The sequence below is a fragment of the Sus scrofa genome, chromosome 13, assembly GCF_054392235.1.
Source record: "Sus scrofa isolate SSC_HxYL_T2T_F1_AM1 chromosome 13, Sscrofa_HxYL_maternal_Yorkshire_Landrace_v2.0, whole genome shotgun sequence".
NCBI classification, from domain to species: domain Eukaryota; kingdom Metazoa; phylum Chordata; class Mammalia; order Artiodactyla; family Suidae; genus Sus; species Sus scrofa.
In genome coordinates, this window is record NC_139395.1 from 75,816,088 (window position 1) to 75,830,613 (window position 14,526).

Genomic DNA, 14,526 nt, shown 5'->3' on the forward strand with positions numbered 1-14,526 from the left:
CCAATGGCTACAGCTCCAATTCAACCCCTAACCTGGAAACCTCCACATGCCACGGGAGCGGCCCAAACAATAGCAAAAAAGACAAAAAAATAAAATAAAATAAAATAAAATAAAATAAAATAAAATAAAATAAAATGAATATACACTGCAAACACAGCATCTTGCTTTGAAATCATTTGATGAAGAATTAACTTACTGACTTCTCAGCAGCTTAGGAACTGTCAAATCTCTGATCTACAAAACAAAAGTTCAACCCAAGGAAGAAAAAAAGAAATCAAGATTAGTTGGCTGTAGGTGTGTGGATTTAATTCTGGGCTTTCTACCCTGTTCCACTGATCTATATTTCTGTCTTTGTGTCAGTACCACATGGTTTTGATGATTGTTGCTTTGTAGTATAGTCTGAAGTCCGGAAGCCTGTTTCCTCCAGCTCCGTTTTTCTATTTCAGGATGTCTTTGGCTATTCTGGGTCTTTTGTGCTTCCAAACAAACCTTAAAATATTTTGTTGGAGTTCTGTGAAAAATGTCCTTGGTAATTTGATAGAGATTGCATTGAATCTGTAGATTGCCTTAGGTAGTATGGTCATTTTGATAATATTAACTCTTCCAATCCATGAGCATGGTATATCTTTCCATCTGTTTGTGTCATCTTTGATTTCTTTCATCAGCATCTTATAGTTTTCAGAGTACAGGTCTTTTGTCTCTTTAAGTAGGTTTACTCCTAGGCATTTTATTCTTTTGGATGCAATGGTACACAGGATTGCTTCCCTAATTTCTTTTTCTGATCTTTCATCGTTAACATATAGAAATGCCATCGATTTCTGTGTATTAATTTTGTATCCTGCGACTGCCAAATTCATGGATGAGCTCTAACACTTTTCTGGTAGAGTCTTTAGGATTCTCTAGGTATAGCATCATGTCATCTGCAAATAGTGATAGTTTTACTTCTTCCTTTCCAATTTGGATTCCTTTTATTTCTTTTACTTCTCTGATTGCCATGGCTAGGACTTCCAAAACTATGTTGAAGCATAGTGGCGAGAGCGGACATCTTTGTCTTGTTCCTGATCTCGACAGGAATTCGTTCAGCTTTTCACCATTGAGAATGATGTTTGCTGTGGGTTTGTCATACATGGCCTTTATTATGTTGAGGTAGGTTTCTGCTATGCCCACTTTCTGAAGGGTTTTTTTCAGAAATGAGTGTTGGATTTTGTCAAAGCCTTTTTGTGCGTCTATTGAGAGGATTATATGGTTTTTATTCTTCAGTTTGTCAATGCGGTGTATCACACTGATGGATTTGCACATATTGAAGAACTCTTGCATCCCTGGGATAAATCCCAGTTGATCATGATGTACAATCCTTTTAATGTATTGTTGGATGCTGTTTGCTAGTATTTTGTTGAGGATTTTTGCATCGATGTTCATCAGTGAAATTGGCCTGTAGTTTTCTTTTGCTGTGGTATCTTTGTCTGGTTTTGGTATCAGGGTGATGGTGGCCTCATGGAATGAGCTTGGGAGTATCCCTCCCTCTGCAATTTTCTGAAATAGTTTCAGAAGGATAGGTGTTAGCTCTTCTCTAAATGTTTGAAAGACTTCGCCTGTGAAGCCATCTGGTCCTGGACTTTTGTTTGTTGGAAGTTTTTTAATCACAGTTTCAATTTCAATTCTTGTGATGGGTCCATTCATCTTTTCTAGTTCATCTTGGTTTAGTCTTGGAAGACTGTACTTTTCTAAGAATTTGTCCATTTCTTCTAGGTTTTCCGTTTTATTGGCATATAGTTGCATGTAGTAGTCTCTTACAATCCTTTGTATTTCTGTCATGTCTGTTGTTACTTCTCCTTTTCCATTTCTAATTTTGTTGCTTTGAGTCCTCTTTTTTGCTTGATAAGTCTGGCTAAGGGTTTGTCAATTTTGTTGATCTTTTCAAAGAACCAGCTTTTCGTTTCATTGATCTTTTCAATGGTTTTCTTTGATTCTATTTCATTGATTTCTGCTCTGATCTTTAAGATTTCTTTCCTCCTACTAACCTTAGGTCTTGTCTGTTCTTCTCTCTTGAGCTGCTTTAGATATATAGTTAGCTTGTTTATTTGAGCTTTTTCTTTAAAAACTTTATATTTCAAAATGACTTTAAAAATTAAACTCTATTTAAGTAAAAATAAAAAGAAATCAAGGAGAAATGACCAGTTGGAATAGAAAGAATGTGACTTAGCAATAAGAGCAGAAGAGTTAGAAAAACTAGATCAGGAGTAATAGAAAGTAGCAATCAACAATCATTGAGTTCCACTTTCTATTTCCACTGTCTTTGCTAGTGGTTGCCTTCAAGTCTATTTCCCAATGAAGATGGTGCTATTTTCATCTATGACATATAAGTAATGAATGTTTTATTGTCTAATGTGTTATTATTATTCTAAGAAGTCATTCTTGACCATTCCTGTCCCAACATTACAGAGACTACCTAGATTTGCTGGGTCTCCTAAATATAAGCCCCTCTAGTCTCCCCCTGTTCCTATTCCCAAATAAATGCAATAGTTTCACAGCTGTCTCCCTGTCTCCAGTCTCGTCCTTGCACATTTCTCCTGGCTCCTCCCTAAGCCATCAACCTTCCATTCAATCATTCATACAACAAAAACTGAAGCCCCTACTAAACTTTCTGAAATATCTGTCTTCTATCTCCAACACAATTTATTAAAGCTCTGCTTGGAACAGAAAAAGAATGGAAATGACCTAAACATTCTTCAATATGGGGTTGACTGACTAAACTGTGGGCCACCTGTAAAATGGAAAATCAAGCAGCCATAAGAAAAGAAAAAGAAGGAAAACAGAGGGGAAAGAAGAGACACCTTTAATATACTGATATGAAGATATCTCATCAGGATAAAGAAAGAAGTGAACAAAGCAAGTTGCACCTAGAAAACGTGGTAAGTTACATTCATGTGAAAAGGCGGTGAGGGAGAAGATAGACTCACATATTTTTTTTGTACTTGCTTACATTTGAAGAATACTGCTCTGGGAAGATATTCAAGAAACTCATACAGTGGTTGTCTGAGGGGATGGTTATTACATAAGCAGAAACTTTTTCACTATACACCCGTTTATATTATTTTTTAATTTTAAAATCACATAATGTACTCTCTATCCAAAGGAAAAAAAAAATAAAATGTTCATCTGCCTGTACCACTTTCCTACATAAATTCTTCAGGGAATCCCCATCATCTTACACGGTAAAATAAAATAGCTAAACATGGAGTTCCTGTTGTGGCGCAGTGGTTAACGAATCCGACTAGGAACCACGAGGTTGCGGGTTTGGTCCCTGCCCTTGCTCAGTGGGCTAACGATCCAGCGTTGCTGTGAGCTGTGGTGTAGGTTGCAGACGCGGTTCGGATCCTGCGTTGCTGTGGCCCTGGCGTAGGCTAGTGGCTACAGCTCCGATTCGACCCCTAGCCTGGGAACCTCCATATGCCGAGGGAGCGGCCCAAGAAATAGCAAAAAGACAAAAAAAAAAAAAAAATAGCTAAACATTAGAGCCTCATCTCTCTCCATCTCTCTTGACCGGTACTCCACCTGTACTGTCTGTCCATGAAGAACATCAGTGTTCAAGGATCACTTCCTGCAGAAAGCCTTCCCTTCCACTGGCCGGATCTCATGTCCCTCATTTGGGTTCCTGTGAAAAACATCCCTCTATCCTAACAAGTGACACAAAGAGTACATACTTTCACCTGCCCTAGACCCCAGGTTCCAGAAATAAAGGTTTCATTTCTATATCCCTAGCTCCTAATACAGTATATAGTTCACGGCAGAAGGAAGGAGGGGATAAAGAAAAAACTATTGACTGAACCAGTGACATCAGAAGTACAATGAAAAATTTACCATTTGATTTATTCATAATAATTATAAAAATTCTTTCTTTTATAACACCATCCCAGACATGGATAGCACGTCTGCATCATAGTGAAAGCTGTTTAACAGACTCTCCTCAAAGACTGAACTAGGTTCACACATTATTCTCATTATTCTCCAAGCATCTGGGACATAAGATTCCTCAGTTCTGAGAGAGAAGTCAGAATTTTAAGCAGCTTTTGCAAAGAAGCAGAAACATAGATGTCTTCAGATGAAAGCTTAAAATTACTATTAAAATAATCTAATAAAAGCTTTCATGTTCTTCTTCCTCTTCCTCTTCCTCTTCTACTTCCTTTTCTTCTTTCATTAACCATCAGAGATAGCCAGCACTGAATAATCTAAGTTTCCATTCTGGAGACTACAGATAAAAATAGCCTGTATGGCTCTGACCGGATCATAATTCCCAATTTATACTAATAAAGTGAAGTCTCTGTCCTACAAATGTAAAATGTCATCCTAGTGAAATCCGGAGCATCAGTTCTCTCACCCCACAGGACCCTGTGTCAAACAAAAGAAAACCACTTTAATCAAGTCTTCAGGAAGGTCCAGATTTCCACAATCCATTTCTCCTCAGAAGTGAGTTCAAACACTCTCTGCCACACCACAGTTTCTGCCACCCCCAAGCAAGCCAAAAGTACACATAAAGTCGAAGTGACTCTATTATCACTAGCACCGTATTTGGGCTACACACTCAGGCCTCATCTATTATTTTTGCCCACCTAGCACTCATCCCCATTCTTGTCCGAGCATCTGACATCCCTCAGGAAACCAATTCTTCAGCTAAGAACATATGACTAAGGAGGAGTTGTACAACTGCTTCATCTCCAGGAACTCGGGCCTCACCAATGATCACATTCTTTGGATAAGAGAGATAGAACTAGAGCTGGGCCCATGACCCAATCAAAGTTCATCTCATAATTTCTGCTGGAGCTGTGAGGGAAAGAAAAGCTCCCTGTCCCTTCCTGCTCTTTTATCAGTAGCATTAAGGATCTTACCTGAAAATGAAGCCAACACACAAGAAAGAAGAGCTGCCGAGAGAGCCAAAAACAGAGATCTGGAGATGCTGTCTGACGCCCTGGGTCCACCTGTGTATGGGGCGATGTCCCTGCATGAACCTCCCCTCCCCTACTTTTTTAAAATCAGTTTAAGCCAGTTTTCACTTGCTACTGTGGGATTTTTCTTGTACACACAAAAAAGAAATAAGCTTATATGTAACTCTTTTATGTAGCTCTTTTCCTTTTTCCTTCTTTATTCTCCTCAAACCTAAGTGAACAAGCTAGGAGTTCCCATCGAGGCTCAGTGGTTAACAAATCTGATCAGCATCCATGAGGATGCAAGTCCAATCCCTGGCCTTGCTTAATGGGTTAAGGATCTGGCATTGCCATGAGCTGTGGTGTAGGTCACAGACATGGCTCGGATCCTGCATTGCTGTGGCTATGGCTCTGATTTGACCCCTAGCTTGGGAACCACAGCTCTGATTTGACCCCTAGCTTGGGAACCTCCACGTGCCACAGGTGTGGTCCTAAAAAGTGAAAAAAGGAAAAAAAAAATGCTAAAGGCTCAGGAGCAAGCCAGGTGAAAAACAAGAGCAGCAAGCTCCCCAGATCAGTCCACAGAGTGCCATCGCAACAATCGATCGATCTATCCAGGGCTTGTCTGTCTCTATCATCCTTTCACTCTACTGACACCAACCATGGATGGGATGACATTTTAAAGTTCCTTCGAGCTCTGGCCTTTATGAGTCTAAAAAGGCTTAGGTGTCACACCTTTAAAGTGGGTGGAACTATCTCACAGATTTTTTGGAAGGGTGAGATACAGCAGAAAGAGCATTATCTAAAGGCGACTTTTAAAAGTATCTGAAAAAAAATGTATCTGATACCGTTATTCTCCTGGCAGATTCTCAATATTGTAGCCAACAAAAAAAGGTAACAGGCAATTCCAGAAACTGTTACACAATGCCTAAAAGTGTAAAGCATTTGGAGGATACAGAAATTAAAACAGGTCTCAAAAATTGCTTCCCTTGTGACATGAGATATTAAATAATTATACAAATAACATTACTTGAAAAAATATACAAGTTTCCATCAGATAATGACAAAATGGTATGGGAATTGAGAGGAAAGAAACACTGCTCCTTGCTGGAGGAGAGATGTCACAGAAGAGATGGCATTCAATCGTGCCTTGACACCTGGGGAAGTAATACTTGATCAAAATACCCTCAGACAGAAAACCAACTGACTTTACCCAAACTTACAGAAGTACCACGTACAATTTTATCATTTCACCATCCTAAATGCCTTTTCAAACAACTCTCTTAAGATACACGGAGATTAAAACATTTTTCTACCTCTTATAATAAGCTGTACAGAACACTTTTCAATGAGAATTGTATTTTTTTAGAGAACTGTGTATTTTTTTAATGAGAGGGAACTTAAGTAAAATTCGAAAATATCTAGACTGTTTTCCAGACAATTCTTACAGGTATAACTTTCTAGTGAAACTGAAAATTCCCTGAGGGTGAAGCCCAGTGCTATTTACTTATTTGTGTCCTTCATCTTGCCAAGTGCTCATTAAATTAATTTTTAAAAGAAAATTTTTTGTCTTTTTAGGGCCACACTCACGGCATATGGAAGGTTCCCAAGCTAGGGATCAAATAAGAGCTACAGTTGCTGGCCTACGCCACAGCCACAGCAATGCAGGATCTGAGCCAGGTCTGCAACCTACACCACAGCTCACAGAAATGCCGGATCCTTAACCCGCTGAGCAAGGCCAGGGATCAAACCTGCATCTTCTTGGGTGCTAGTCAGATTGGTTTCCACTAAGCCACCATGGGAACTCCTAAAATATTTTTTAGAAGACTCACAGTTAAAAAGTGTTACATTATAAAGGGTTAAAATGTCACCTCCAGAAACATTAAACTACATACATTTCCCAGAACACACCAGGCACTTGCACAATGCTTTATACTCATGCTATGTTCCTTCTTGCAACATCCTTTAACCTACCCTTTCAGCTTCAACTCCTGAAAATACCTCCTCAAAGGCCTAACCTAATGTGGCTTCTTCTTTGAGCACTTCCAGACTCGTCCAGAAAGAATGAATCCTTTGTTCCTCTCCAAGTCCTTTGTACATACTCCTTCGAAAAGAATGTCACTATAGAATAATGATGCTTGCATGTAATTGTGATTTTGTGTGTGTGTGTGTATGAGAGAGAGACTTCAAGACTTACTATAAAACTACAGTAACCAAGACATGTGTTGGTTTAAAAACAAACAAATAGGTTAATGGAAAATCAGAGAGAGACCAGAAATAGACCTCCATAAACATAATCAAATGATCTTTGACAAAAGGGCAAAGGCAATACAATGGAACAAAGACAGTCTCTTCAACAAATGCTGTATAGTTGGACATCCACATGCAAACAAACAAACAAAAGAATCTAGAAACAAACCACTCTTAAAAGACAAAGTCAGGAAATTCAGAAGACAGGTCACAGACTGGGAGAAAATATCCTCTGATGACATATCTAATAAAGGAATGCTATGCAAAATAAATAATCCATAAAATGGAGTTCCCCTCGTGGCACAGTGGTTAACAATCTGACTAGGAACCAGGAGATTGCAGGTTCGTTCCCTAGCCTTGCTCAGTGGGTTAAGGATCCAGCGTTGCTGTGAACTGTGGTGTAGGCTGCAGACGCAGCTCAGATCCCGAGTTGCCACGACTCTGGCGTAGGCCAGCGGCTACAGCTCTATTGGACCCCTAGCCTGGGAACCTCCATATGCCGCAGGAGCAGCCCTAGAAAAGGCAAAAAGACAAAAAAAAAAAAAAAATCCATAAAAGTCAGTAATAAGAAAATAAACAATGTGATTAAAAAACAGATCAGGAATTCCCATCGTGGTGCACTGAAAACGAATCCAACTAGGAACCATGAGGTTGAAGGTTCAATCCCTGGCCTCACTCAGTGGGTTAAGGATCTGATGTTACCGTAAGCTGTGGTGTAGTTCACAGACTCGGCTCAGATCTGGTGTTGCTGTGGCTCTGGCATACTTTGGCAGCAGCAGCTCTGATTATACTCCTAGCCTGGGAACTTCCATATGCCACAAGTGCGGCCCTAAAAAGACAAAAAACAAAAAAAAAGCAAACAAAAAAGGACCAAAGGGAGTTCCCATTGTGGCTTAGGGGATACGAATCTGACCAGTATCCATGAGGATGCAGGTTCAATCCCTGGCCACGCTCAGTGGGTTAAATATCCGGCATTGCTGTGAGTTGTGGTGTAGGTCACAGAAGCAGCTCGGATCTGGAGTTGCTGTGGCCGTTGCATGCATGAACTGATGGCTACAGCTCCAATTCAATTCAAGCCCTAGCCTGGGAATCTCCATAAAAAAACCTGCCCAAAAAAAGCAAAAAAAAAAAAAAAAAAAAAAGGACCAAAGGACTTAAAAACCTCACCAAAGAGGACATACAGTTGGCAAAGATGCCCAGCAAGTCAACCAGAAAGTGCAAATTAGAATGATACCATTAAACACCTTAAAATGGCCAAAATCTGGAACACTGACAACACCAAATGTTGACAAGGCTGTGGAGCAAAGGGAACTCTTTTACATTGCTAATAGGAATGCATGATGGAATAGCCATTTTAGAAGATAGTTTAGCAGCTTTTTTACAAAAGTAAGCATACTCTTTCATATGATCCAACAATCACAGTCCTTGGTATTTACTCAAAGGAGTTGAAAACTTGTGTGCACACAGAGGTTTATAGCAGCTTTGTTTCTAACTGTCAAAACTGAGAAAGACGCAAGATGCCTTTCACTAGGTGAACGAATAAACAAACTGCGGCCCCTTCAGACAATGGATTATCATTCAGCACTAAAAAGAAATGAGCTATCAAGCTATGAAAAGACACAGAGGAATCTTAAATAAATATTACTAAGTGAAAGAAGCCCATCTGAAAAAGCTACTACTATATGATGAAAATACATGACATTCTGGAAAAGGCAAAACTTACAAATTCAGTAAAAAGATCAGTTGTTGCCCCTGGGGAAGAGGAGAAGGGATGAACAGGCAGAGCACAGAGGATTTTTAGGGCAGTGAAAATATTCTGTATGATATTATAATGATGGATATATGTCATTATACACTTATCCAAACTCGAAAAATGTTCAACACCAAGAACCCTAATGTAAATTATATTTGATTATTGAACAAATGAGTTTGAACTGCAAAGGTTCACTTACATGCAGATTTTCTTCAATAGGTACTCCAGTACTACATTATCTGCAGTTTGCTGACTCCTAGAATACGGAACAGCAGATATGGAGAGCTAACTGTAAAGTTATACATGGATTTTTAATCGTGCAGGAGGCCTGTGTCCCTAATCCACACAGTGTTCAAGGATTAATTGTATAGACTTCAGGTGGTTACAACATGTCAATGTAAGTCCATCAACAAATGGCCCATTCTGGTGAAGAATGTTGATAATGAGGGGGAGGCTATGCATGTGTACAGGCAAGGAGTTTATGAGAAATCTCTTTATGTTCCTTTCAATTTTGCTGCGGATCTAAAACAGCTCAAAAAAAATCTTTAAAAAAAAATATAGAAAATTTGGAAGCTTGGGTAGTTATCACTATGACCATGTACCCCTCCCATAATACTGAACTTCATGAATTCAGAATAAATGGCTAAGTGTCAGAATTAGACCAAAGTCATCTGCACATGAACTAAAACATCTGAGATCAAGGAAAACAGAGAGATAAAGAACAGCCTTCTATGTTACCTTTTGTCTTGATAAGACGTCTACTTGAGGTTCGTGCATTAAGTTTTAAGAGTCCTTGAAGTTTTGTGAGCTGTGTTCTCAGAAAATGCTAGTTTACTAATAACTTGGGACACCGCCAAACATTATAGAAACTGAATACATGTGAAGATGAACGTAAAACAAATGCACATATACAAAAAAAGGAAGGAAGGAATGAAGGGAAGGAGGGAGGGAGGAATAAAGAAAGAAAATGCACAAACTGGCCAAAGGTGACTCATATGATACCCAATCAGGACAAGAAATCACTCTAAAGGGATGAAAAATATGTATATCTTACAAATGTAGTTCAAAAAATACTGGCACCTATAGCTCATTCTTAAATCAACAGGATACTGGAGCACTTAAAATGAAGAAAGTTCAGTACTGGCCAGAAGGTTCTAGGCAAAATTTTGACACAGACCAGTGTACATGCAAATAAGACAGCTATCCTTTTAGTTACAAAGCAGATAACAGAGGGATTTCTTTGCAGAAACAGGAAATTGATTATCAATTACCATTCAAGTTAAAGAGGAATTAAAATCAAGTTTGGCCAATACACACTACAACTGTAACCAGGGCTCCCCACCACACAAAACACAAACATTAATGATGCAGGGCATCCCCTGAGGAACAACAGGAAAATTTTTAAAAACCAACCAGTAATTATACAAGATGGAGAAACAAGAAGAAGCCCAGCTACCAACTTCCTCACACTTTACACCTGAGACACAAAATTATGGACCTGACCCCACCACTCTCACAACCTGGTTGGGGAAAGACACCAGCATACAAATATATTTAGTAACTGGCATGTCACAGTAAACAGGTACTACTGTGGCAGCATATGGAAATACAGAAGAGGAAGGAAGGGAAGAGGCCTGTAGGAGGATGTTACCTCTGATCTAAGTCTTGAAAATTGGTCAGAATGAACCTACAAGAAAGAAAGTGAGATGGAAAAAGAAGCAAAGGATGGGTGTTCCCGTTGTAGCTCAGTGGTTAATGAATCCGACTAGGAACCATGAGGTTGCGGGTTCAATCCCTGGCCTTGCTCTGTGGGTTAAGGATCCGGCATTGCCATGAGCTGTGGTGTAGGTCCCAGAAACGGCTCGGATCCCGAGTTGCTGTGGCTCTGGCTTAGGCCAGAGGCTACAGCTCCGATTCGACCCCTGGCCTGGGAACCTCCATATGCCACGGCAGCGGCCCATGAAATGACAAAAAGACCAAAAAAAAAAAAAAAAAGAAAGGATGTACTAGCATAAAAAAAAAAGACCAGGAGTTCCCGTACTGGTTCAGTGGTTAACATATCTGACTAGGAACCACGAGGTTGCGGGTTCAATCCCTGGCCTCCCTCAGTGGGTTAAGGATTCGTCGTTGCCGTGAGCTGTGGTGTAGGTCACAGATGCGGCTGGGATCTGGAGTTGCTCTGGCTGTGGTGTCCGTGGACAGCTACAACTCCGATTAGACCCCTTGCCTGGGAACCTCCATATGCCAAGGGAGTGGCCCTAGAAAAGGCAAAAAAAGACCAAAAAGAAGGAGCACTTCTTTAGGAGTCATAAAATCTAAGTTGTTTCCACAACCACACCTATATGCAAAATACCCAGAATATAGTGTGAAATAAGTAGTAGTTACTATTAATGTTATTATATACACATCCTAGTCATAATACATCCAGGCACTGGATGGTATAGATAAATAATAGTAATAAAGCAACTACTGTTTACTTAGTCCTTCCCACGTGCTAGGGACAGGAGGATAAATAAGGATAAATAAATAAGTCCCTGTCCTGAGGAACCAGAGTCTGCTACAAAAGACTACCGATAAGCATACAGCAATGTCAGAGACACAGACCCAGTGTCCTAATTCCTTCACAGTTAATGAGAGGTACTCAAGACTTAAACCCATAGCTATCTGACTTAATTCTGAGAACCTCATGGGGAGGAAAGGGTGGATGGAGGAGGATGCAGTAGATAAGAGGTAAGAAGAGACAACTATCCTAACACTAAATTCCTAACTCCAAAAATTACACAGAGCCCCGAGGCCCAGCCATTTTAGAGGTCAAGGAGGAAGAACTCATCAAATTCTGCGCCGAGAGGAGGAAAAACTCCTCACCAAGGTGTGAGATTTGAAGTGTGATTATAATCTTTACTCGCCTTCCTCCGAGCCCTTGCTTTACCCATCCCAAGCCTGTGAAAGAACCCGGCGACTCCCCCCGTTGTCAGGGAGTCCAAAAAGCACCTTCGTGAGCGGGAACTGCCGCTCTCTAGGGACCGGGCCCGGGGCGTTCGCCTCCCGCGAGTACTGCTGCGCGGCCGCTGAGCTGCCATAGGCCCCGTGCCGCTGGGGAGCGCCACAACCGCACGAGCCCGCGAAGGACGCCGCACCAGCCCCAGCCTCGGCTTCTTCGCCTCCTGCCACTCCGCCCAGCAGCAAGAGCAGCGGCAGCAAAAGGACGAGACCGAGTCCAGCGAAGCTTCCTTGAGCTGGCCCTAGCGCGGGCGCAGCCATGTTGTCCCGCGAGCCATGTGACCCTGTGGGTCACGTGGCCCCGCCCTCCTTAAAGGGCCCAAAACCTAGGCTGATTTACCTGGCCTTGAGAGCTGCCCTTTGTATAATTCTCTCCGGGTACCTTTCCTTTAGAGCCCTCCTCTTTGGCTCTGCTGACTTAAAAACACAACAAAACTCAAAAAGTCATGGCCTTCCGCAGACTATGTGCCGCATTATTATTTCTTGGTTGAAAAGTTATAATCGAGTGTGTTGAACATTAGCTATGTGCCAGGAACCAATGCTAGGTGAGCAGTTCACTTTTTGAAATCTCATTTAATCCTCACAAGGACCCTGAATATTGGGTTCACAGAACAATTAAGTGATCTGTGCCAAGATCACATGGCAAATAAATGTCAAAAAATGAGATTGAAACTCAGCCGCACAGGGTCTCCAACACATACATTTAAACCCTGAGTGGTTTTTTTGGGGGGGTGGTTCTTGTGGGGGGTGCCTTTTTAGGGTCGCACCGGAGGAATATGGAGGTTTCTAGGCTGGGGCTTCAATTGGAGCTGTAGCCTCTGGCCCATGCCACAGCAGTGCAAGGTCCGAGTTGTGGCTGTGACCTACACCACAGTTACCAGCAACACAGGATCCTTAACCCTCTGAGCGAGTCCAGGCATCGAACCTGCATCCTCATGGGTAATAGTCGAGTTCCTTAACCACTGAGCCACAACAGGAACTCCCAAACCCTGAGTTTTAAACTATTAGGCTGCAATGTAGGCAATTCCCTAACCTTCCCTTAACAGGAAAATGGAAGATGAACATGTTGAAAACCACTCACCAAGGGATACAGAGAAATCCAGACTGTGGGATTTGGACAGCAGTGGCCCTCAAAGTGTTGTCCTGGACCAGCAGCATCAGCATCAGCTAGGAACTTGTTAGAAATATAATACTTAATCAGAATCTGTACTTTTCACAAGTTCTCCAGATGATTCTAAAGCATACTGAAGTTTGAGGACCCCTGTTTTGTATGACCCAATGTCTTCAGAGAAAAAAAAAAAAGGCAAAACAAAAACCAGAAAAGGAAGGGATGTAGAGATTAAAAATATAATCTCACCCAGTTGCAGTGTATACGAATCTTATCTACTATGTCGAACTTGCTGATCACAAAATTTTTAGGTTGCCTAAAAATAAAATTTAAAAATTTAATAAACTTTTAGGGTCACACCTAGGGCCATTTAAGTGAAGTGCTCACCTAAATAAAATTACAATATTTTATAAAATGAAGACTTACTATCAGTTTTTTTAGGGGGGTTAGGAGTGATAATGGTATTTGTGGTTATGTTTTTTAAAAGAATCCCTTCCTTTGAGATACATGTGTTGAAATATATATATTTATATTTATCCATATATGTATGGATAAAAAGGTATGTTTTCAGAGTTCCCATTGTGGCTCAGAGGTAACAAACCCAACTAGAATCTATGAGGATGCAGGTGTGATCCCTGGCCCGGCTCAGCTCTGTGGGTCATGGATCCTACTTTGCCACGAGCTGCAGTGTATGTCACAGATGCAGCTTGGATCTGGCATTGTTTCAGCTGTGGCCTAGGCCTGCGGCTGCAGCTCCAATTCAACCGTAGCCTGGGAACTTCCATATGGCTCACTGTGACCCTAAAAAAGACCCAAAAAAAAGATATGTTGTCAAGGAGATGGTGATTAGCAGGGTGGCTAGAGATGAAACACAATTGGCCCTGAGGGGGTCATTGTTAAAGCTAGTTTATGGGGACATTCCCACTGTGGTACAGTCCATGAAAAATCCAACTACAGTGGCTTGGGTTGCTATAGAGGTGCAATTTCAATACCTGGTATGGTGAATTATGGATCCAGTGTTTCTGCAGCTGTAGCATAGGTAGAAACAGCTGCTCAGATTCAATCCCTGGCCAGGAAACTTCCATTTGCCACAGGTTCATTAAATTAAAAAAATAAGAAAAGTCTAGTTTACGGGGTTTTGAGTGTTTATTTTACTATTCTTTCTAGTTTATGTTTGAACTTTTTTTTAATGTAAAAGAAAGTCTTGTAGTGGTCATTTTGTAATGCATACAAATATGGAATCATGTTGAACATCTGAAACTAAGATAATGTTATAATATCAACTTTATCTCAATTTTTTTAAATGGGTGAAAAAAAAATTTTTAAGGGCCACTCCCATGGCAGATGGAATTTCCCTGGGCCAGGGATTGAATCCAAGCCATGGATTGAATCCTACCCCACAGCTGCAGCAATGTCAGATCCTTTATAACCCACCACACAGGGCCAGGAATCGAATTCACACCTCTGCAGCAACCAGAGCCACTGCAGTTGGA

The 14,526-nt window shown here is 40.9% G+C and overlaps 1 protein-coding gene across 4 annotated transcripts in view; it reads right to left on the reverse strand.

Annotated features, from left to right (window-relative positions):
• Positions 1-12,210, reverse strand: part of SUMF1 (sulfatase modifying factor 1) — a 90,563-nt gene extending 78,353 nt beyond the window's left edge. For 3 of the 4 annotated variants that reach the window (XR_014822359.1, XM_084986794.1, XM_013981911.3), the window contains exon 1: positions 11,917-12,210. Coding sequence is in view for 3 of the 4 variants with exons in the window: in XM_084986794.1 (XP_084842920.1) it covers positions 11,917-12,186 (270 nt within the window). In the remaining variant the exon portion in view is untranslated. 4 annotated transcript variants of the gene reach the window in all.
• Between the last annotated feature and the right edge of the window lie 2,316 nt (positions 12,211-14,526).